This window comes from Phyllobates terribilis, unplaced genomic scaffold (genome assembly GCF_046119375.1).
Source record: "Phyllobates terribilis strain yellow unplaced genomic scaffold, ASM4611937v1 Scaffold_2__4_contigs__length_985480577, whole genome shotgun sequence".
Classification (NCBI taxonomy): domain Eukaryota; kingdom Metazoa; phylum Chordata; class Amphibia; order Anura; family Dendrobatidae; genus Phyllobates; species Phyllobates terribilis.
Window position 1 is genome coordinate 809,735,599 of NW_027362762.1, and position 23,249 is coordinate 809,758,847.

The 23,249-nt window shown below is 44.2% G+C and overlaps 1 protein-coding gene across 2 annotated transcripts in view; it reads right to left on the minus strand.

Annotated features, from left to right (window-relative positions):
* Window positions 1-23,249, minus strand: part of LOC141230226 (4-hydroxyphenylpyruvate dioxygenase) — a 96,721-nt gene that overhangs the window by 59,536 nt on the left and 13,936 nt on the right. For both annotated transcript variants that reach the window (XM_073667578.1, XM_073667577.1), the window contains exons 3-5: window positions 22,127-22,189; window positions 21,920-22,024; window positions 5,607-5,649 (exon numbers count right to left, since the gene is read on the minus strand). In XM_073667578.1, the coding sequence (XP_073523679.1) occupies window positions 5,607-5,649; window positions 21,920-22,024; window positions 22,127-22,189 (211 nt within the window). The remainder of the gene's footprint in view (window positions 1-5,606; window positions 5,650-21,919; window positions 22,025-22,126; window positions 22,190-23,249) is intronic.

Consider the following 23,249-nt stretch of genomic DNA (forward strand, 5'->3'; position numbering starts at 1 on the left):
GCAGACATCTTATGGACAGAAGCACCTTTCAGCCTTTCATGATAGTGTTACTGACAAGATTAAATGGCCAACTCCTTTAAAAGTTTTTCTGGGAAAAATTATTGTACAGCTTAAAGCGCACCTGTCAGCAGGATTGTGCTCAGTAAACTACATACACTGTTAGGTGGGCACCGTTACACTGAGTAAAATGATACCCTTGTTGATGAAATCCATCCTATGTTTTTTTTATAATCTTTATTTTCAGTTCTGCCATAATGAAATGCTTGTGCTCTGGGGCGGGACTTTAGGGAGGGGCTGTAACTGGTGCTCTCATTATGTATGCCTATCTCTGGCCTCTGACAGGTCACTGTGCTTTCAGTGACCTGCCTACTGTTTTAAATATTGCCTGTGTAATTTCTGCTAGAACCCTCCTGTTTGTTTTTTCTATCTTGTGTTCTGCGGTCACGTGACCATCTGCCTTTATATTCCAGCTCCGCCCTTCTGGCTGTGCTGGACTTCAGTGTTTGACTGTTTCTCTAGCCTGGTGCTTCGGTGCCTTTCTCTGTCAAGTTCGCTTGGTCCTCTGGGACCTTTAGTACATTTTTGTCAGTTTGTCTTTTTGTGTTCTGCAACAACTTCTGTTTAAGAGGTGTCCCATTTTTGTCCCAGTCCTTAGTTCTTTTAGGGACCCCTCCCTTAATTCTATAGGTCTTCGTTCAGACTAGCCGAGGACTAAGGCGGGTATGTTCACTAGGAACAGGCAGCCCGCTACATCGTAAGGATTCAGCTTAGTGTTACTGTAGGGACAGCTTTCCCCTATCTTCCTTAGTACATGTTGCAGATCATAACAGTAAGTCCAGCCCCCAAAAAAAAAACTAAAAAGGAAATAAATAATTCGGGGATCAGTATGGTTTCCGTCCAGGATTTGGCTAAACGCCTGCAGGGATTGTCTCTGGAGGTGGCCGAGCTCCAGCAACACGTGAGTAACTGTTCTGGAGCGCATTTTGTCGAACCCAAGGTAGGACTGCTTGATGTTTTTTATGGTAAACAGCAAGATTTTTTTTCCTTTAAAAATGCTTGTTTGTTATATTTTCGTTTGAGACCAAGATCCTCTGGGAATAAATCACAGCGCATTGGTTTTATTATGTCACTTTTGCGCAATGAACCACAGGGGAGGGCCTTTTCTCTCCAGCCCAATGATCCGTGGTTAAGGTCTGTTGAAGAATTTTTTTCTGCTATGGGGCTATTATATGACGATCCTGATCGAATCTCATCTGCTGAATCAGAACTTAGACATTTGAATCAGAGGTCAGATGATGTTGAAAATTATTGCACACACTTCAGGAGATGGGCTTCAGAAGTTAAGTGGAATGATCCTGCGCTGAGATGTTTATTTCTTGCTGGTCTGAGTGAAAGGGTTAAGGATTTGCTAATTGCATTCCCTGCACCTGAGACTCTGCAGGATGCTATGCAGTTAGCTGTTCATATAGACAGGAGACTGAGGTGCAGGCTCAATGAGGTAAAGACTCCTGTAATGTCAGTTCCTAGTCCCCAGAAAATCTGCTCTGACGGCGGGAAACCGATGGAGGTTGGGGCGATGTCACTCCGATCTCAGGAAAGAGACTGGAGGTTCGCCGAGGGATTGTGTCTTTATTGTGGTAAAGCTGACCATTTGATTAAGTATTGTGAGCGTCGTTTAAGTAAAGAAAAAAAAAGGTCAGTTACGCCCGTATAGCTTGTTTATGCTCTGCAGGAGTATTTCTTTCTGGGAGTACTACTCTGCAGGGAGATTTGATTGAATTTCAGGTATTTGTGGATTGTGGTTCAACACTTAATGTGATTGATAAAGGGTTTTTGGAAAACCTTAAATTGAAATCCAAACCTTTGTCATCACCTATTTCTGTGGTTGCAATTGATAACACTCCTTTGAAATGTATTACTCACAAGACTGCTGCATTTCCCCTCACTATCAATGGAATTCACCAAGAAATTTTGGACTTTGTTGTTTTGGATAATTTGCCCTCTCCAGTTGTTCTAGGATTGACTTGGTTAAAACTGCACAATCATTTATTGGACTGGTCTACTAATGTGATTAAGTCTTGGAGTCCGAAGTGCTATGATAAATGTTGTAATGGTCGCATTGCGGCTGTGGAAAAAGGGGAATTACTGGTACCTATTCAAGATTTTGTAGGGTTTTTTCGGAGGAGGAGTCACAAGTTTTACCTCCTCATAGGGATTAGGATTGCGCCATTGAGTTTGTTCTGGGTGCTACTCTTCCCAAAAGTCGCTTGTTTATAGAATCATAGAATCATAGAATCATAGAATGGTAGAGTTGGAAGGGACCTCCTGGGTCATCTGGTCCAACCCCCTGCTCAAAGCAGTTTAATCTGACTATTCCTGAAAGAAAGGCCTTGGAGGAGTACATAGAGACTAGCCTGGCTGCTGGTCACATTAGACCTTCTAAGTTGCCTGTGGCAGTTGGATTCTTCTTTGTTAAAAAAAAGGACGGCGGTTTACGTCCATGTCTGGATTTTCGTGAAATTAATAAGATTACCGTACGCAATTCCTACCCATTGCCGTTAATTCCTGACTTGTTTAACCAGTTAGTGGGAGCCAAGTGGTTCTGCAAAATTGATCTCCGGGGAGCATACCATTTGTTACGAGTGAAGGAGGGTGATGAATGGAAAACTGCTTTTAACACTCTGGTAGGTCATTTTGAGAATCTGGTGATGCCTTTTGGTCTTACCAATGCACCTGCATTTTTTGTACGTTGCAATCTTCAAGAGGCTAACAAGAAGTCCAAGAAGTATTTTGACAGGAAACGTAAAGAGGTTTTGTTTACTGTGGGAGACATGGTTTGGTTGCCTCGAAGAACCTGTGGTTGAGGATTCCCTCTAAAAAACTGGGTCCTAGGTTTGTGGGTCCATTTAAAGTGCTTCAGGTTGTTAACCCATCTGTTGTTAGGTTGGATGTCCCTACTTCCTGGAAGATTAATCCTGTGTTTCATGTTTCCTTGTTGAAAAAGACTGATGTATCTGATAGGGACGCCACTGTCACAGTTCCTCCTGTTGTGAAGACAGCGAATATGAAATTTCTCGTATCTTGAATTCTAGATGGCATAGAGGGAGATTACAGTATCTTGTCTCCTGGAAGGGTTTCGGTCCCAAAGACAACTCCTGGGTAAGGACGGATAATATCTCTGCTCCTAGGCTTGTTAGAGCTTTCCACAGGAGGTTTCCGGATAGGTCTGGGCCTGGAGGATCCGGAGGATCCTCATAAAAGAGGGGGTACTGTTAGAACCCTCATGTTTGTTTTTTCTATCTTGTGTTTTGCGGTCACGTGACCATCTGCCTTTATATTCCAGCACCGCCCTTCTGGCTGTGCTGGACTTCAGTGTTTGACTGTTTCTCTAGCCTGGTGCTTCGGTGCCTTTCTCTGTCAAGTTCGCTTGGTCCTCTGGGACCTTTAGTACATTTTTGTCAGTTTGTCTTTTTGTGTTCTGCAACAACTTCTGTTTAGGAGGTGTCCCATTTTTGTCCCAGTCCTTAGTTCTTTTAGGGACCCCTCCTTTAATTCTATAGGTCTTCGTTCAGACTAGCCGAGGACTAAGGCAGGTCTGTTCACTAGGAACAGGCAGCCCGCTACATCGTAGGGATTCAGCTTAGTCTTACTGTAGGGACAGCTTTCCCCTATCTTCCTTAGTACATGTTGCAGATCATAACAATTTCTGTTCAAAAGTGAAAATTTACATCCCCCAATATGGCCGCCGTGGCCCATGCATGAGCAGTAGCATCTTTTGGTTGCTAAGATGCTACTGTGCAAGCGTGGGCTCCATTTTGCTTTAGGAAAATGAATTTGGGTGCAGCAATATGGCGCCCGCGCTTGCGCAGTAGCATTTCTCGATCGCTGAGAGATTATAAAAGAACCACAGGATGGATTTCATCAACAAAGGTATCATTTTACTCTGTGTAATGGCGCCCACCTGACAGTGTATGTAGTTTACTAAGCACAATCCTGCTGACAGGTGCTCTTTAATAAGTTTCTTTTTCGGGAAAGAAACTTGTTTTACTGAACTGTAGCAGTTTCACCGGATCATGTGTAAGTAATTAAACAATTTTCAGAGAGGATCTGGGAGATTGGAGAAATCTGTGTGGATGTTTTCAAAATATGTTTTTAAAGGCTTGGTCAAAATGGCAACATACAAATCATGTAAGGCTTTAATGCAATTGATGCAGTTTATTGGTCCCTTTTTGGCAGCATGGTATTTTCCAGGTGCAACATTTAAAAAAAATGTCATCAGAGAATGACCTATTGTTTAAATTTGTTTTTAATGTAAAATGTATTTTTTTCATATTACTAAGAAATTTTTGATATTTTGACACGAGGCCTAATATTATGCTCCTACTTCCTGTTTTTTCAGCATTCACAAGTGACTGACTTAGACCCTGTTTGTTTGCATAAAAGCATTATCTGAACTTGCTGTCATCTGGGCAAAAGTGATAGTGAAGGGAGGGGAAGGAGGTGAGCTGTGACATCACCTATTGTGAATCCTGTTTCTCTTCTGTGTATGGGGGTGTTACCCATCATTGTAACCCTGTCTGTGATGATAATGTGACTGCTGAAGAGTCTTTTGTAGAAAACAGAAGTGTGAGACAAATACTAGACTTAGGGCTCTTTCTGATGTCCATGATAATCAGTTAGATTGCAATGCACATCTCCTGACCCGTGCGTGACAGCTTCATATATTTCTATGCTCAACTCAGGAGATGTGCGGCCAGTCCGTCCATTGCGATCCGACATTGGACCAATTATCAGGGACATCTGAAAGAGCCCTTAGTAGTAGAGTTGGTGCGAATGGTTTTGAAGGACCCCGTCCATCAACCACGACAGTAATCTGTGACAGCTGGATGCAATCCCTGCCTACCCTTGGCATCCACGTCTGGTAGCAGGTGGTTTTCAGAGCTTCCATCTAGCCACCATAGATTACCAACATGGCTACTGGACTGGGTCCCATGGATTGCTTTTCATCAATGCTACTTAGTAGCTATTTTGAAAATTGCAAGATTTTCACCATAAATAAAAAAAAATCAGACATTAAATTCTCTATGTATTTTTCCTTAGATCAGCATTTAAGTAATGTGATTGTCAAATAAGCACTTTGAATTCTAGGGTCTTCTCAACAAGAAATAGGGTAGCATACTCAGAGGACATCTGCTGTGTTACACTATTAGGACCTATGGATGTTATAGAGGGGTAATCTTCTCTCAGAGCTCCCTACCTCTATGGTAAACTTGAGCCTTTGGCATATTAAATACTATTTCATGGCCGTGGGTGTGGATCACTATCATATGAGTGGACCTCTTGCAGACTACAAACATTCATAAGCTCAAGTGTATGCTTGGGCAGAAAGTAAAACCATGGGAAAATTTAATTTTCCAAGAAGCAGTCAGACCTTTTAAATGACTTCCTACTAATCAAACCTTCTTACTTGGTGTTTTTAGAAACTAGTGGTGCACTTTAGTCTGTAGAGAATATTATTTTTATGGATATAATAGCAAAATACTCCGCATACAGGGTATACATTTCATATAAATAAATGTGATCAGATCGTCGTTAAATAGTCTTACCTTGATTTCCTGGATTCAGCGGAGATTGAAAAATGAAAAATATCTGTAGAAAGAAAGCAAATTAAAGATAAAATAAATAAAAATACATATGCATTGAAAAACTAGGCTTACAAAAGAATCATATACAGTAATGAAAGTTTGTGAACTTGTTAACATTTGATCTAAAACTACATCAGATTTTCACACAAGTCCTATAAGTAGATAAACAGAACCAAATAAAAGAAATGAGTAAAAAAATATTGGACTTTGGATTATTTTCATTATTAAAAAAAAAATGACAATCACAAATGTATGTGAGTGGCCAAAGTATGTTCAATTTTAGCATTAGTAGATAAATTGAAGGTGATATTAGGGTTTGGTATTTTCAATCAATGGGATTACAATAATCTGTGAGTGGGCAACCTGTTTATTTAAAGATCCGGCATTTATCAAAGTCTGATCATCACATCACATGTTTATGGAAGTGCACCATGGCACAAAAACACCATGGTTACTTACCGGTAGCCGGTTTTTCCTGAGCCCATGACAGCACACCTGGAGAGAGGGATCCGCCCCACCAAGGACAGGAAACCATCTGAAATAAAAGGGCGGTACCTCTCCCTCGCTTCAGTTGTTTACAGAGCATTGAGAGGACCTCCCAAAGAGGTTAGGCATATAACCAACACCTACAATATATATACACATATATATATAACACCCAAAACAGTGCACACCAGGGTGTGAGAAACAGAAAAAATAGGGAGGGAAAACTACGGGTGCTGTCATGGGCTCAGGAAAAAATAGCTACCGGTAAGTAACCGTGGTGTTTTCCCCTCACCCATGACAGCACACCTGGAGAGAATTTTGGAGAATTATGAGCACCCTAGGGAGGGACCACCGCCTGAAGTACCCTTCTCCCAAAGGTAAGGTCAGAGGAGGACAGATCCAACCGATAGTGTTTAAAGAAGGTGGATGGTGTAAACCAAGTAGCATCTCTACATATCTGATCGATTCAGATGTCTGCCCTTTCCGCCCAGGAGGTTGCGACGGCTCTGGTGGAATGAGCCCTGACATTGTCCGGGGCCGGAACTCCTGTGGACGTATATGCTAGACAAATGGCCTCCCTAAGCCACCTAGAAATGGTACCCTTGGACACCCTGTGACCCTTCCTATTCCCCTGAAAGGCCAGGGACAAGGAATGGTCCTTCCCCCATACACTAGTCATGTTAATGTACTGTAGTAGTGATCTTCTAACATCTAGGATATGGAATCTAACTTCCCCTGGATTTTTAGGATTGCTGCAAAATGAGGTAAGCACAATCTCCTGGTTACAGTGAAATCTAGATACCACTTTGGGAAGGTATGCTGGATCTGGACGCAAGGTGACTATCATCATAAATTTATGTGTAGGGAGGATTAACCGAAAGGGCCTGCAGGTCACCCACCCTACGAGTAGACGTTAAGGCCACTAAGAGGATGGTTTTAAGGGTGAGGATCTTAGGAGAGACATCCTGTAGGGGTTCGAACGGGTCACTGGTAAGTGCATTCAAGACCAAATTCAGGTCCCAGGAAGGAACTCTTAGGGACCGAACCGGTCTGGCTCTGGCACAGGAGTTGATAAACCTCGAGACCCATCTGTTCCCCGCCAAGTTACAATTATAGAGCGCCCCCAATGCCGACACCTGAACTTTGAGTCCCTGTGGCTAGACCTAGGTCGCGCCCCTTTTGCAGAAACTCCAAGATTCCCCTGATTGGAGGCTTGTCTGATAATGGGGTATCTATAAATTCTAGGAATTTACTCCAGACTCGGTTATAAATTTTTGTCGTTATTGGTTTCCTACTACCCAGCAAGGTAGAGACTAACCCTGGTGAAAACCCCTTGCTACTTAGTAGTGACCTCTCAAATTCCATTCCGCAAGATGGAAACCTCAGGCTTGGGTGTGGAATACTGGTCCCTGAATGAGAAGGTCCGGTCTCTCTGGTAGAACCCAGGGATCTGAAACTGACATTAGTCGGATCAGGGAGAACCAAGGCCTCTTGGGCCAAAAAGGGGCTATAAGAATTACCCTTACGCCTTCCTCCCAAATCTTCCTCACCACTACTGGAACCTTACTAACGGGGGAAAGGCATAGGCCTTCCTGAACTTCCAAGGGATCTGGAGGGCATCCACGGCATGGGGACTTTCTGCTGGATTTAAGGAACAGAATCTGTCTACCTTCCTGTTTGCACCTGTGGCAAACAGGTCTATGTCTGGCTGCCCCCATAACTGGACAATCTGTTGGAAGACCTCCGGGTTCAAGCTCCATTCCCCCTGAAAGTCTGCTTTTACTTTTTCTACCCCCTTTATGTGAAGGGCACTGAGGGATGGGAGGTGTCGCTCTGCCAGATGAAGGATTCTGTCTGCCACAGCCATCAGAGAGCGTGATCTTGTTCCCCCCTGCTGATTCACATAGGCTACTGATGTTCGGTTGTCGGATCTGACCTGGACGTGGTGACCCTGAATGTGAGGAAGAAAGCCTATGGGGGATCTCTCTACTGCCCAAAGCTCCTTTGTTTGAGGATGCCCCCATCTCGTGGTATGTCCAGTGACCCTGTATTGAGAGCTCTGCCAGATGACCCCCCCCATCCGGAACTGCTCGCATCGGTCGTAATCACCCGATCGACTGGCCTGGACCACTGTACGCCTGAGGTCAGATTTCCCCTGTCTGTCCACCACGAAAGGGAATCTACAGCTTCTGGGGAGAGAGAGAACTTGCTTTCTAAATGCCCGTTGAAGGACTTCTGCGCTGACAGGACCTTCCACTGAAGAAGTCTCATATGCCCCTGAGCCCATTTGACTGCTGGGAGACAGGCCGTCATAGAGCCCAGGAGGGACATTGCCTCTCTTAGAGACATCACTGGAGATCGCATGGCTTTCAAGACTAAAACGAGCAAATTGCGGACCTTGTCTTCTGGGATGAAGCAGGCTTGGAGATGAGAGTCTAGAATTAGTCCTAGGAAGGTCTGAGTCCTTGAGGGGGTTAGTTTTGACTTTTGGGAATTTACCAACCACCCTAGCTGATGCAACACTGTCGCGACTTCTAGAAGTTGACTGGAGCAGTGGGCTTCTGATTTCCCTACTATTAAGAAATCGTTTAAATAGGGCACGATTACTACGTTCTTGATTCCTAGAAAGGCTGTTACTTCCGCTATTAATTTTGTAAATATTCTTGGGGCTATGGAGAGGCCGAAGGGGTAGGGCAGCAAACTGAAAATGCCTCAGCTCTTCCTGAATGAACAGGGCTACTGTCAGATACTTCTGGTAGTCTGGATGAATTGGGACGTGATAATATGCGTCCTTCAAGTCTATTACTGCCATAAAGCAAATTGTGGTGTAAGAGCTTCACTGCCGAGCCCACTGATTCCATCTTGAAGGTCTGATTTTCTATTAACTGGTTCAGACTCCTGAGGTTGATGATGGTCCTTAGGGACCCGTTGTTTTTTTTATCATGAACAGAGGGGAATAAAATCCCTTCCCTCTTTGTGGTATCGGCCCTTCGAGAAGGACTCGTTTCCTTACTAGCTCTAATATCTCTGCTTCCAGTGTTATCTGTTCTTCCTGGATCTTCCTTTTGGGGGTAACCACAAAGGTCCGACAAGGGATCTGGCTGAACCGTATCTTCAGGCCACCACTTACAATGTTCAAAATCCAGGGGTTTGCTGTAATTGCTTTCCAAGCTGGAAAAAAGTGGAAAAACCTCCCCCCAACCTTCGGCATGGCGTCATTGGGAGGATCTATTTGTATTTGAGGACGGTCCCCCAAACATATAGCCCGACTCCTTTTTGGACTTGGTCTCCCATCTTCTCCTGTCTCTTGGAGGGCGACCCCGATTAAATTTCCTCCTCCGAAGACCAAACCTTTTTGAGTCCCCTGAAAATCCTGGGAACCCTTTGTTTTTATCGCCTGCCTTTGCTAAAAGGTCTTCCAACTTTTGGCCAAACAGGAGTCTACCATCACACGGGAAGGAACACAATTTATGCTTCGACGGTAGGTCGCCTGGGCAACCTTTGAGCCACAAGGCCCGTCTGGCAGCATTAGATAGACCTGCTGCTCTAGCCGAAAGCCTGACAGAGTCTGCTGAAGAGTCCGCCAGGAAGGCCGATGCTGCCTGCATTAGGGGTAGATTTGAAAGGATTCTATCCCTAGAGACCTTTTTATCCTTAAGCTGGTCCTCCAACTGTTGGAGCCACACCATTAGGGATCTTGCCACACAGGTGCCCGCTACAGCTGGCTTCAGGCCTCCTGCTGCAGCTTCCCAAGTATGACTGAGAAAGGAGTCAGCCTTTTTATCAAGGGCATCTTTTAGGACGCCTGAGTCCTCCAAGGGCAGGGAAGATTTTTTGGACGACCTGGCTACAGTCCCGTCAACTTTGGGGATCTTATCCCAAGGCTCAGAGTCCTTCTCTTCGAAGGGGTACCTTCTTTTAGAGAAGGAGTGTAAGGTCCCTGATCTTTCTGGTCTCTTCCACTCTCGGAAAGGAGCGCCTCTTTCTTTCTCCAAGGCCCACAAACATAATGTCTTCCCGGGATTTGGATGCTTTCTCCTCCCCCAGACCCATGGTTGATCTGACTGCTCTAACCAGTCTGTCCGTACTCTCAATGGGAAAACAGGGTCTACCGTTATCCGATGAGGAAGAGGATGATGAATCACTCCCACAGATCCTCGGACTGGGAGGAATCAGAGTTGGAGGAGACATCACTATGGGATCTTTTCTTCCCTCTAAGCAACCCCTTCAGGGACCCCTGAACCTCTACGTGGACTATAGACTTTAAATTAGATGCGAAATCCAGGGAATTTTCCGCTATAGTTTTAGCAACGCAGTTCGGGCAAAGCGGCATTTGCCAATCTATGGGGAGGGAAGTTTGGCATAGGGCACACATTCTGTGCTCTTGCTTGGCGCTACTCTTCTTAGGCTCCTATAAAAGGAAGCACATAAGAGACTTCCCATTACTAAAAGGTGACATTCACGAAGATCACTCACCCCTGGAAGTCACAAACGGGTAACTGATTCGGAGGCTGTAGCGGAACCGATGATTCCTTTCTGGATGGACCAGAGGCGCTTGACACCTTGCTCCTGTGGCTGCCACTGCGATTGCTCGAGCGGCTGTCGGTGTGAGAGGCATCCCTCTGCTTCTTCCGGTGCTGAGGGGGGGGGGGGGTTAGCTGCTTCTCTTGGCTATCCTGGTCAGCCCTGCTTCAGAAGCGTACCACGCTTTCAGGATAACCCCCTCCTCCTAAAATAGGGCCATCCAGCACCTCCTCCGGTTCATGGGGCCCTCCCCCCTTCCCAGGCCGGAGCTCCATCGAAAAAAAACCGGCATGGAACGCTTCACAGGGCGCCGCCATCTTGGATCGGGCGCTACCTCCTGACGTCATCTGGCACGCCTCCCCCAGAGTGCCCCGCGCCGTGACGTCAGACGTGTCCTACCCGGAAGTCACTGTGCGGCCGGCAGAAGCGGCAGGGGGAGGGCGGTGCAGCGGTCTACGGGAGGACTGAGCCTGCCTCACCACGTGCGCCCGCTCGGCGCAGAAATCCCAGGGGAAGCTGCGGACGGCGCTTCTGGGATACTGAACCCCGTGCACAGGCCAGTACCCGCTCTTCCACACCGGGACAGCCCCAGGTAAGTCTTCTTTCTTCCAGACAGGTTCCCCATCAAGGACAGGAAACCAACTGAAGCGAGGGAGAGGTACCGCCCTTTTATTTCAGATGGTTTCCTGTCCTTGGTGGGGCGGATCCCTCTCTCCAGGTGTGCTGTCATGGGTGAGGGGAAAAAAGACATTTTCTTAAAAGAAAAGTTTACAAAGCTATCTATAAAGAGTTCAGACTCCATCAATCCATAAACTGATTGTGTACAAATGGAGGAAATTCAAGACAATTATTACCCTCCTGAGGCGTGGTTGACCCACAAACATCACTCCATGAGCAAGGTGGATAATATATTGTATGAGGTTTTTAGCTCTACTGCAGTGTTTTTCCTTCTCCAAAGCGATCACTTCTCATTTAAATAAAAACATTTTCTTTTGGTCTCTTACACAAAACTTTGTCCCAGTATCCATTAACATTATCTAGTACTAATGTAAAAGAAGCCTTTAGTTGCTTAGAGGTTACTTTAGGTTCCTTAGTGATCTCGCTCTTGGTCTTGAATTTCCTCAATTTGTACACAATCTGTGTGACTGTAGATTGAGGGAGTCAAAACTCTTTAGAGATGATTTAGTAACCTTTGTCAGCCTGATGAGAATGAACAATTCTTCCTCTGAGTTCTTTAGAAATGTATTTTGTTCGTGTCATTATACACTTCCACAAATGTGTTATGAATATCAGACCTTGATAGATCCATGATTATTCAAATAAAACAGGTCACCCACTCACACCTGATTGTCATCCAATAGATTGAAAATACAAGACTCTAATTTCACTTTCAAATTGGTAATCCTAAAATTTCACATACTTTTGCAACTCACAGACATGTGGTATTGGATAATTTTCCTCAATTAAAAAATAACCACATTTCATTTTTTGGACTCATTTGTTTGATTTAGTTTTCATAATCAGTTTTTAGGACTTTGTGAAAATCTGTAGTTTTGGGTCTAATTTATTGAGAAATATGGAAAATTCTGCAGGATTTACAAACTTTCAAGCTCCACTGTATGCTTGTAGAACCTCTGGGGGCTTCACAGGATACAAAGGAGTCATTGTTACCTTACTAAAAAAATTGTATCTATTGTATGCTGAATGACATATAAAAGACTATGCTACTTCCTATCCATGTCTCAAAATATAGTAAACTTGGCTGAAAATGTCAGAAAAGAAAGGTTGGGTATGTTGGATTTCAAGATGATGGATCCTTTCTTATAATGGGAGATGAACCGAAACCAGAGGTTTCTGGCAATGGTCTGAGCCTCCAATATGGCACAGATATGGCATTTTTCTCTTGCCTCAAATTGGCTACCAAATGGCTGTATGAGCCACATGTTGTTCAGTTCTGTGTCGTACCTTACTAAGAGTTTAAATATATCTATTTGTTGTACATTCTGTTTGCCATTGAAAACCACGGTCTTTACTTAGGATTTCAGGGAAGGAATATATCTCCTTGTTCAAGACAGACCTTGAACATCCTAAGAATCAGTTTGTGTTTTCATGACGGTTTACATTTCACATTTTATAAAGTCACAGAAAAACTCATATGGGAGCACCACCAGTAATAAAGAAAGTCTGAGATGTTTTAGATAGAGAGCTCTGTATGTCCTCACACTATATGGCTAGGAGCAGATTTATTGCGCAGTATATCCATAGACTACAAAAGCACAGAGTGTGCCACACACCCCACCATAGAAATAACATGTTCCTTCGGCTGACCTGAATAGGCATGTTCAGTAGTGGAGCCTGGGAAGAAATTCATCAGTTGTATCTGCCACTTACCGTATTTTTCGGACTATAAGACGCACCTTTTTCCTCCAAAAATTTGGAGGAAAATGGGGGGTGCGTCTTATAGTCCAAATGTTGGGGTGAGTGTATATATATGTGGGGTGTGGGGGGAGCGGTAGCGGTGGAGGAGCGGAGCACAGGAGGCAGCAGCTGCCCGCTGCAGCCTACACTGTCCCCGCTGCTAAAGAAAATGAATATTCACTGCTCCCCACGCCCATGGGCGTTGGGAGGGGGTGAATATTCATGCCCTTTAATAAGTGGGCACACGCTATAGCCCGTCAGCAGCTGGAGCCGCAGCGCGGCTACACTGTGTTATGGCTATGAAGGAGAGTGAAGTCACTGCTCCCCGCGCACACAGTCCCGGTGTGGGGAGCAGTGACTCTCTCCTTGTGACGTCATGCGTGGCTCACATGGAGAGATCAGTGCAGGCAGACAGGACGCAGCACTGGAGGAGAGAAGAAAGGTGAGTAAGAGTGTTTATTTTTTTTATGTGCAGCATGATGGGGATTAGGGGGACCATGCATAATAGGATAAGGATGAGGGGACCATGCATACTAGGATAAGGATGAGGGGTGCCATGCATACCAGGATAGGGATTAGGGGTGCCATGCATACCAGGATAGGGATTAGGGGTGCCATGCATACCAGGATAGAGATTAGGGGTGCCATGCATACCAGGATAGAGATTAGGGGTGCCATGCATACCAGGATAGGGATCAGGGGTGCCATGCATACCAGGATTGGGGATGAGGGGTGCCATGCATACCAGGATAAGGATGTGGGGTGCCATGCATACCAGGATAAGGATGTGGGGTGCCACGCAGACCATGACAGGGATGAGGGGTGCCATGCATACCAGGATGGGGATTGCGGTGCCATGCATACCAGGATGGGGATTGCTGTGCCATGCATACCAGGATGTAAAACAAAAAAGGGTGGGGGGGAGAAGCACTGTGCCTGTGTGAACCTGATAGATAATGAACTGGCTGTGCAAATAATAGTAGGCTGCTCACCTTAGGGGGGTTGTGCAAACCGCACAACCCAGGTGTGAAAGCCTCTGGTATACAAGGTGGTAGCTGCTGCTTATGGTGCGTGGCCTCTGATGACCGCTGTCTGCTGCCAGTCACGTGGTACCGGCTATGAATCACGTGATGGTGACGTCATCAAGGTCCTGGTTCCAGCGAGCACATACAGTTCCCTGCAGCTCCGAGCCACAAATCCCCTCGGGGAATGCAGAAATAGTATAGATAGATTGTGGTCAAATTCGGGCGCCAGGAACTGGAAAAAGACGACTGGAAGGATATTTAAAAGAAAACGTACCTCTTTATTCGACAATGTTATGCCCACAACGCGTTTCTACAGCGATCTGCTGCCTTCATCAGGTGGAATTACAAGGAAAAAGGTAAATTAGGGCACTTTTATACAAAAAAGGAGGAACTAAGTGGGAGGATTTAAAAAATCAATCAATTCACCTTAACCCCTTGATTGCTATTCACCAAAAAGACAATGTGAATTAGCAATCAAGAGAACCAAAAGGGCCCTATAAAAACCAACAATAATACATTAAAAATATACTAACAACAACATAAAAAAAGAGACGATGGTAACAATCATGATAAAATATAATACTCAATCACAAAAATAATTAAAAATGTTAAAAAAGGAATAAAAGAACTCATTGATAAATCATACATGTAAGATTCTGACAACTTCACTTATTTATAATGCAGATAGTGCACATACATTACCTGCAAACATTGTCAATCGCTAAATTTAACCCTTCAGGATATAATGTACCTAATTTGAAGATCCAAAAATGTTCTCTCTTCATAAGGTATTGATACCGATTCACCATATTTTCAGAAATTTGTTCCAAAATTGTCACTCTCAGATCACTCGGATCCTTCTGGTGAGTAGTCAAAAAATGTTGGATACACTGTGCTGTAAATAACCATTCTTGATATTGGAACGATGTTTATTGAGGCGGGCATGCATTCTTTGTATAGTCCGGCCCACATATTGCAAACCACATCCACATTGTAACATGTAGATCACGTAATCAGAATGGCAATTCACCCTACAAGAAATATAAAATTGCTCCCCCGTGGTCTGTGAGGTAAAAGAGGTGACACCATTAGTGATAGCCCTACAACATAAACATCCAGGGGATCCGCAGGCAAAACAGCCTATTTCTATCTGTTTTTGTTTCTCATATTTTTGTGTTGAGGCTATAGATTTCAGCGTCGTATTGCTGGGTGATATAAAGGACCTTAGATTCCGATTTTTTCTATAAATAATCCTAGGCTTATTTGGTAGGTGCTTATGTAGGATCGGGTCACCCAACAAGACACACCAATAACGATTTATCAATTTCTGTATGTTCATTCTAGATTTATTGAAAGTGGTCACTAGACTCCAATTTCTACATCGTGTGCTGGTGTTCAGAGACCTGTGCCAAACATGATTCTTGACTGAGCAGCTTAGTTCTTTTATACGCATCTCTAATCAGTTTCTTGGGGTATCCTTTCCTCAAAAACCTTTTTTGAAGAACATCAGCCTCATGGACAAAGTCACCATTGTGTGTGCAGTTTTTTTCGTATACGCCAATACTGGCCATACGGAATGTTCTTAATCCACCTAGGAAGGTGGCCACTGTCAAATCTGAGATAACTATTCACGTCCACAGTTTTGAAATGAGTGGACGTGAAAAAATTCCCCATGTCATCCAGTTTCAACATAAGGTCAAGGAACTGTATGGAACTACATGACATGGATACGGAGAACTTAAGACCCCATGGGTTATGGTCCAAGGAAAAAAAGAAATCCCTGGCTGATTTCTCTGTACCCTCCCAAATAAAAATCAAGTCATCAATATAACGGCGGTAGAGTAAAATATGAGCCTGGGCTAAGGGTGAGGACGTGATAAACAAGGATTCAAAGAGTTCCATGAAGAGATTCACGTAGCTGGGAGCTACCCTCGTCCCCATGGCACAGCCCTTTATTTGCTTATAGAAATTGTCTTCAAACATAAATACATTATTATTTAATATGAATTCAATTGATTTTAAAATGAGTTCTTTTTGGGAAAGGGGGATGCTGTTATCCTTCATCAAGTAATGGCGTACTGCTCCTATTCCCAAATCATGGGCGATGTTACTATAGAGAGCCGTAACGTCTGCTGTGATGAGAATACAATTTTTTACAGACGGTAGGTTCCTTATTATGGTAATCAAGGAAGTGGAATCTTTGCGATAAGACTCCAATTCACACACATATTTCTGGAGGAACAGGTCAATGAAGTGGGAAAGGTTGGACGTGATTGAATTAATCCCAGATATAATGGGACGCCCAGGTGGATTACATGGATCCTTGTGCAGCTTAGGTAGGAAATAAAAAACAGGAATCCGGTAACTGGGGATATCTAAAAATTTCTTTTCAGTCCTATTTAAAATGCCTTTCTCATGACCCTTCATGAATTCATATTAAATAATAATGTATTTATGTTTGAAGACAATTTCTATAAGCAAATAAAGGGCTGTGCCATGGGGACGAGGGTAGCTCCCAGCTACGTGAATCTCTTCATGGGACTCTTTGAATCCTTGTTTATCACGTCCTCACCCTTAGCCCAGGCTCATATTTTACTCTACCGCCGTTATATTGATGACTTGATTTTTATTTGGGAGGGTACAGAGAAATCAGCCAGGGATTTCTTTTTTTCCTTGGACCATAACCCATGGGGTCTCAAGTTTTCCGTATCCATGTCATGTAGTTCCATACAGTTCCTTGACCTTATGTTGAAACTGGATGACATGGGGAATTTTTTCACGTCCACTCATTTCAAAACTGTGGACGTGAATAGTTATCTCAGATTTGACAGTGGCCACCTTCCTAGGTGGATTAAGAACATTCCGTATGGCCAGTATTGGCGTATACGAAAAAACTGCACACACAATGGTGACTTTGTCCATGAGGCTGATGTTCTTCAAAAAAGGTTTTTGAGGAAGGGATACCCCAAGAAACTGATTAGAGATGCGTATAAAAGAACTAAGCTGCTCAGTCAAGAATCATGTTTGGCACAGGTCTCTGAACGGGAATGTCAGAACACCAGCACACGATGTAGAAATTGGAGTCTAGTGACCACTTTCAATAAATCTAGAATGAACATACAGAAATTGATAAATCGTTATTGGTGTGTCTTGTTGGGTGACCCGATCCTACATAAGCACCTACCAAATAAGCCTAGGATTATTTATAGAAAAAATCGGAATCTAAGGTCCTTTATATCACCCAGCAATACGACGCTGAAATCTATAGCCTCAACACAAAAATATGAGAAACAAAAACAGATAGAAATAGGCTGTTTTGCCTGCGGATCCCCTGGATGTTTATGTTGTAGGGCTATCACTAATGGTGTCACCTCTTTTACCTCACAGACCACGGGGGAGCAATTTTATATTTCTTGTAGGGTGAATTGCCATTCTGATTATGTGATCTACATGTTACAATGTGGATGTGGTTTGCAATATGTGGGCCGGACTATACAAAGAATGCATGCCCGCCTCAATAAACATCGTTCCAATATCAAGAATGGTTATTTACAGCACAGTGTATCCAAACATTTTTTGACTACTCACCAGAAGGATCCGAGTGATCTGAGAGTGACAATTTTGGAACAAATTTCTGAAAATATGGTGAATCGGTATCAATACCTTATGAAGAGAGAACATTTTTGGATCTTCAAATTAGGTACATTATATCCTGAAGGGTTAAAGTTAGCGATTGACAACGTTTGCAGGTAATGTATGTGCACTATCTGCATTATAAATAAGTGAAGTTGTCAGAATCTTACATGTATGATTTATCAATGAGTTCTTTTATTCCTTTTTTAACATTTTTAATTATTTTTGTGATTGAGTATTATATTTTATCATGATTGTTACCATCGTCTCTTTTTTTATGTTATTAGTATAATTTTAATGTATTATTGTTGGTTTTTATAGGGCCCTTTTGGTTCTCTTGATTGCTAATTCACATTGTCTTTTTGGTGAATAGCAATCAAGGGGTTAAGGTGAATTGATTGATTTTTTAAATCCTCCCACTTAGTTCCTCCTTTTTTGTAGAAAAGTGCTCTAATTTACCTTTTTCCTTGTAATTCCACCTGATGAAGGCAGCAGATCGCTGTAGAAACGCGTTGTGGGCATAACATTGTCGAATAAAGAGGTACGTTTTCTTTTAAATATCCTTCCAGTCGTCTTTATCCAGTTCCTGGCGCCCGAATTTGACCACAATCTATCTATACTATGCATACCAGGATAGGGATGAGGGGTGCCATGCATACCAGGATAGAAATTAGGGGTGCCACGCATACCAGGATAGGGATGAGGGGTGCCACGCATACCAGGATAGGGATGAGGGGTGCCACGCATACCAGGATAGGGATGAGGGGTGCCACGCATACCAGGACAGGGATGAGGGGTGCCACGCATACCAGGATAGGGATGAGGGGTGCCATGCATACCAGGATAGGGATGAGGGGTGCCATGCATACCAGAATGGAGGGGTTCCATGCATACCAGGATGGAGGGATGCCAGGCATACCAGAATGGGTATGGGGACCACGTATAAAAAGAAGGGGGGGGGCATATATACCAGGATGGGGGATATTGTCAGAATTGGGGGACATTACCCCTATACCAATGTCAACAGAAGACCCACTCCCCCTTAAAAGTGCATCATGAACACATTTTGGGCTTAATTTTTATTTTTTTTTTCTCCTCTAAAACCTAGGTGCGTCTTATGGTCCGGTGCGTCTTATAGTCCGAAAAATACGGCATCTCTTGTCTAATGCCAGCTCAAGTGAAAGAACCCACTTCTGTCTTAGGTTTTCTTGGATTTGTATTTGTATCGATAAGTTAATTAACATATTCTTCCATGTAGAGACACTAATTGTTTTTACAATTAGGCTGTGGCTACATGACTTTTGTAGAAGAAAACCCTTTTAACATATTTTTAAAATTGTTTTAAATGGAACATTAACCCCGCTACATTCCCGACATATAATAGTGATGTTATTCAACCATCATCTCTCTCTAATAGCCGCAGGTGCACAGCTCGTTGTTGTTAACCTGTTAAATGTCACTGTCAATATCTGACACAGGCATTCACAGAGCACAGCCTGGGGGTGTGCCAATTCATGCACCCATTGGCCCCCTTGTAATGCGATTGCAGGGCGCCGATGGGTTGCTTTGACAGCCAGAAGTCTGCTACAGACCCCCGTGCCTGTCATGATGATGCTCCTATAAAGATTAGCCTGTTGCGGTCATTCATAGGAGACCATAATGTAAGGCGATCAGATGATCACACATTCAAGTCCCCTAAGGGGACTGCAAAATATAGTAAAAAGTAAAAAACAAAATTAAAAAAAATATTACAAAAATTAGAAAAACATAAAAAATTACTTGAATCACCCCTTTTTCCTCCATTAAAAATATTAAAAAATACACATATTTGGAATCACAGAGTTTGTAAAAGTCTGAACTATCAAAATATCAAGCAACCCACAACAAGGTCCTACATGTATTAGGGAATAGCGATCAACAACACAAACTACAGAAATTACTCCTATTTCAGTAAAATATACCATTTCTTTATTTCAACAAAATACATAAAAACATATTAAAAAATATCAAACTTATTAACCCAATTGGTAAAAACAGTAAAGAGAAAAAAAATCGAAATGGTAGGACCAGCCTGAGACTGTGTAATTTTGCACCATCTTGGGTATTTGCTGGGACTGTTCTATATTTTTATTGTCCATTTGGTGGTTCAATAAAGTATTGCCACAATGTTTTACCCTTAGCCTGTGTTGTCTGAGTAGTATTATTCCCACAGAAGACCCCGGGTCTTCACAATCGTATAACAAAGAACATCAATATTTGTGGCACAACTGCATAAAGCAGAGTTTCCCAAATTCCAGTCCTCATGGCCTCCACGCAGTGGCGTACCGCCAATAGCGGCAGGCCACGCGACTGCTATGGGGCCCGTGAGCCTGGGGGCCCCATAGCAGTCGCCTGCACCGTGTACCTGCATCGGGGTTCCCGCCACCCTTGCATCCGGCCCCCCCCTGCTCCTGCCCCCCTGATCCGCCGGCGCTGCAGGCTGCAACTAGCTTGCCGGCACTTCCTCAGACATAGCTGCGCGCTGTGCGGCTGTGTATGGTGGTAATGACACGCAGGGGTGACACTGCACCTTTAATTGTGCTTGTATGTCGCCCCTGCCGCGTCATTACTAGCAGACACAGCCACACACAGCGCGGCTATGTCTGGGGAAGTGCCGGCAGACAAGCTGCAGCGCTAGAGTGAGGTCCTGGCTGTACAGATGCTGGGGGAGCGGCCCGGACCCAGACGGTGAGGGGACCCCCCTGATGGTCCAGGGCCTTGATGGTGAGGGGACCACCCTGATGGTCCAGGGCCCCGACGGTGAAGGGTCCCCCCCTGATGGTCCAGGGCCCCAACGGTGAGGGACCCCCCTGATGGTCCAGGGCCCCAACAGCGAGGGGGCCCCCCTGATGGTCCAGGGCCTCGACGGTGAGGAGGCCCCCCTGATGGTTCAGGGCCCTGACAGTGAACGAGCCCCCCTGAAGGTCCAGGGCCATGTCTCTGATGGCCATCAGACATGCCAGCGGCCCTGCACAGCTGAACGGGAGACAGGCCGGGGGCAGGTAAGTGAGGCTTGTCGCCAGATTCCCCAATTCCCATTTTAAATATATTTCTAATGTGTCTTGTGTGTGTGTGCATGACTGTGTATATATATTTATGTCTGTTTTATGTGTTTTTAAGAATGTGTTCAAATATGTGTGTATGCCTGTATGTGTACATATCTGTGTATGTGTTTGTGTGTGTGCATGTCTGCGTACTGTGTGTGCACGTGCATATCGGCGTACTGTGTGTGTGATCACATGTCTGCGTACCGTGTGTGTGTGTGTGTGATCGCATGTCTGCGTACTGTGTGTGTGATCGCATGTCTGCGTACTGTGTGTGTGATCGCATGTCTGCGTACTGTGTGTGTGATCGCATGTCTGCGTACTGTGTGTGTGATCGCATGTCTGCGTACTGTGTGTGTGATCGCATGTCTGCGTACTGTGTGTGTGATCGCATGTCTGCGTACTGTGTGTGTGATCGCATGTCTGCGTACTGTGTGTGTGATCGCATGTCTGCGTACTGTGTGTGTGATCGCATGTCTGCGTACTGTGTGTGTGATCGCATGTCTGCGTACTGTGTGTGATCGCATGTCTGCGTACTGTGTGTGATCGCATGTCTGCGTACTGTGTGTGATTGCATGTCTGCGTACTGTGTGTGATTGCATGTCTGCGTACTGTGTGTGATTGCATGTCTGCGTACTGTGTGTGGGTGCATGTCTGCGTACTGTGTGTGGGTGCATGTCTGCGTACTGTGTGTGTGCATGTCTGCGTACTGTGTGTGGGTGCATGTCTGCGTACTGTGTGTGGGTGCATGTCTGCGTACTGTGTGTGGGTGCATGTCTGCGTACTGTGTGTGGGTGCATGTCTGCGTACTGTGTGTGGGTGCATGTCTGCGTACTGTGTGTGGGTGCATGTCTGCGTACTGTGTGTGCGCGTGCATGTCTGCGTACTGTGTGTGCGATCACATGTCTGCGTACCGTGAGTGTGATCGCATGTATGAGTACCGTGTGTGATCACACGTCTGCGTACCGTGTGCGCGCATGTCTGCATACTGTGTGCGCGCGCATGTCTGCATACTGTGTGCGTGTATGCATACTGTGTGTGTGCGTGCATGTCTGCATACATTGTGTTCAGATCAGCATTTTTTGCATAGTCTTGAACAACTTACCTTGTTCTGCTTCACAACATGAGACACCAAGTCTCGACTGCCAGTCTCCAGTCCTTTGTAAGCAAAAGGTTCAAATCCCATTTTATCACAATAGAAGGATGCAGCCTATAAGGAGATGCCCGTAATTATATATAAAAATGTTATTGTATTACTGCATAATTGATGTATAATTTGTGCTATGTTGCACTGTTATGGTATTAAACATACCTGTCTCGCATTTCCAACCCAAAAGGTAAGATGATGGAAGGTTAGGAAGCGACCTCTTTCATGCTTGATAAAAAAAATAAAAAAAAGTGTATGAAAAATCATAAAAATATAATTCCATTTAAACTAGTACAATTTACTTACAAGATAAAACATTATATTTGTTGACTACTTCCACATTGGAAGATGACTTTATGAACCGCACACCTTCCGAGATACGGACATGATCGGCAGGTACTGTGCATGTGTCCTAGTCTAATGAACAGGACATGTGTATGGTAACAGCCGATTGTGCACACGTTTCGGCAGGTGTGCAGGTTGTAAAGTCATTGGCACCACTCACTGCCATTGTGGAAGAGAGTGGCTCTGGATGGTGCTGGATAACCCCTATGAACAGGCCATTTGGGGATTAGCATTTTGTATTGTAAAACATTTTGAATCTGGTGTTGGCACGGCCTTGTGTCTTGCAACTCTTGTGGTACAATTTTTGTTTTTACAATTTTGGCAAACGAAAACACAAGTGTTTCTTTTTTGAGAGTTAAATTTTGGGGCAAGAAGCAAAATTACCTCTCAAATCTTTCATGTTTTATTTTATCTTCTCTGTTTGTCGCTGTCATAAATGAATTGCATATATTTAAAGTGATGACGATGATGTCCCTGGGAGCAGAGATCACCCCACTGAGGAGGCTCCTGATCACAGTGCAGAAGCGCATGACCACTGGGATCTTGGCAATTGTGGCAGGAGTAAAGCTATTGTATGTATTACAGCATCACTCCTTCCACTCATCTCACAGGATGACTTAGAGAAAAGTCCTCTGCTTGGTATTCCCTCAAAAGGCCGGAACTCCGTTTTATAGTGATACACATGTATTACATGGAGGGCATTCACCTGAAAAGTCACTATGTAATATTGTACTTTGGCCGTTTGTCAAGAGAGCTGGTTAGTTGTTTGGCACAGAACCCCCACTGAGAAAGGGGTTGCTTTTGGAACTTTTAAGAGGTTTACCCACAAAATACATTGATCACTTGTCCACAGGATTGGTAATGTTGAGTGTCTGACTGCTGGGACCCCAACAATCATGATAATGGAGCCCTAAAGTATCCATTGCTCCATGCACTTTTATGA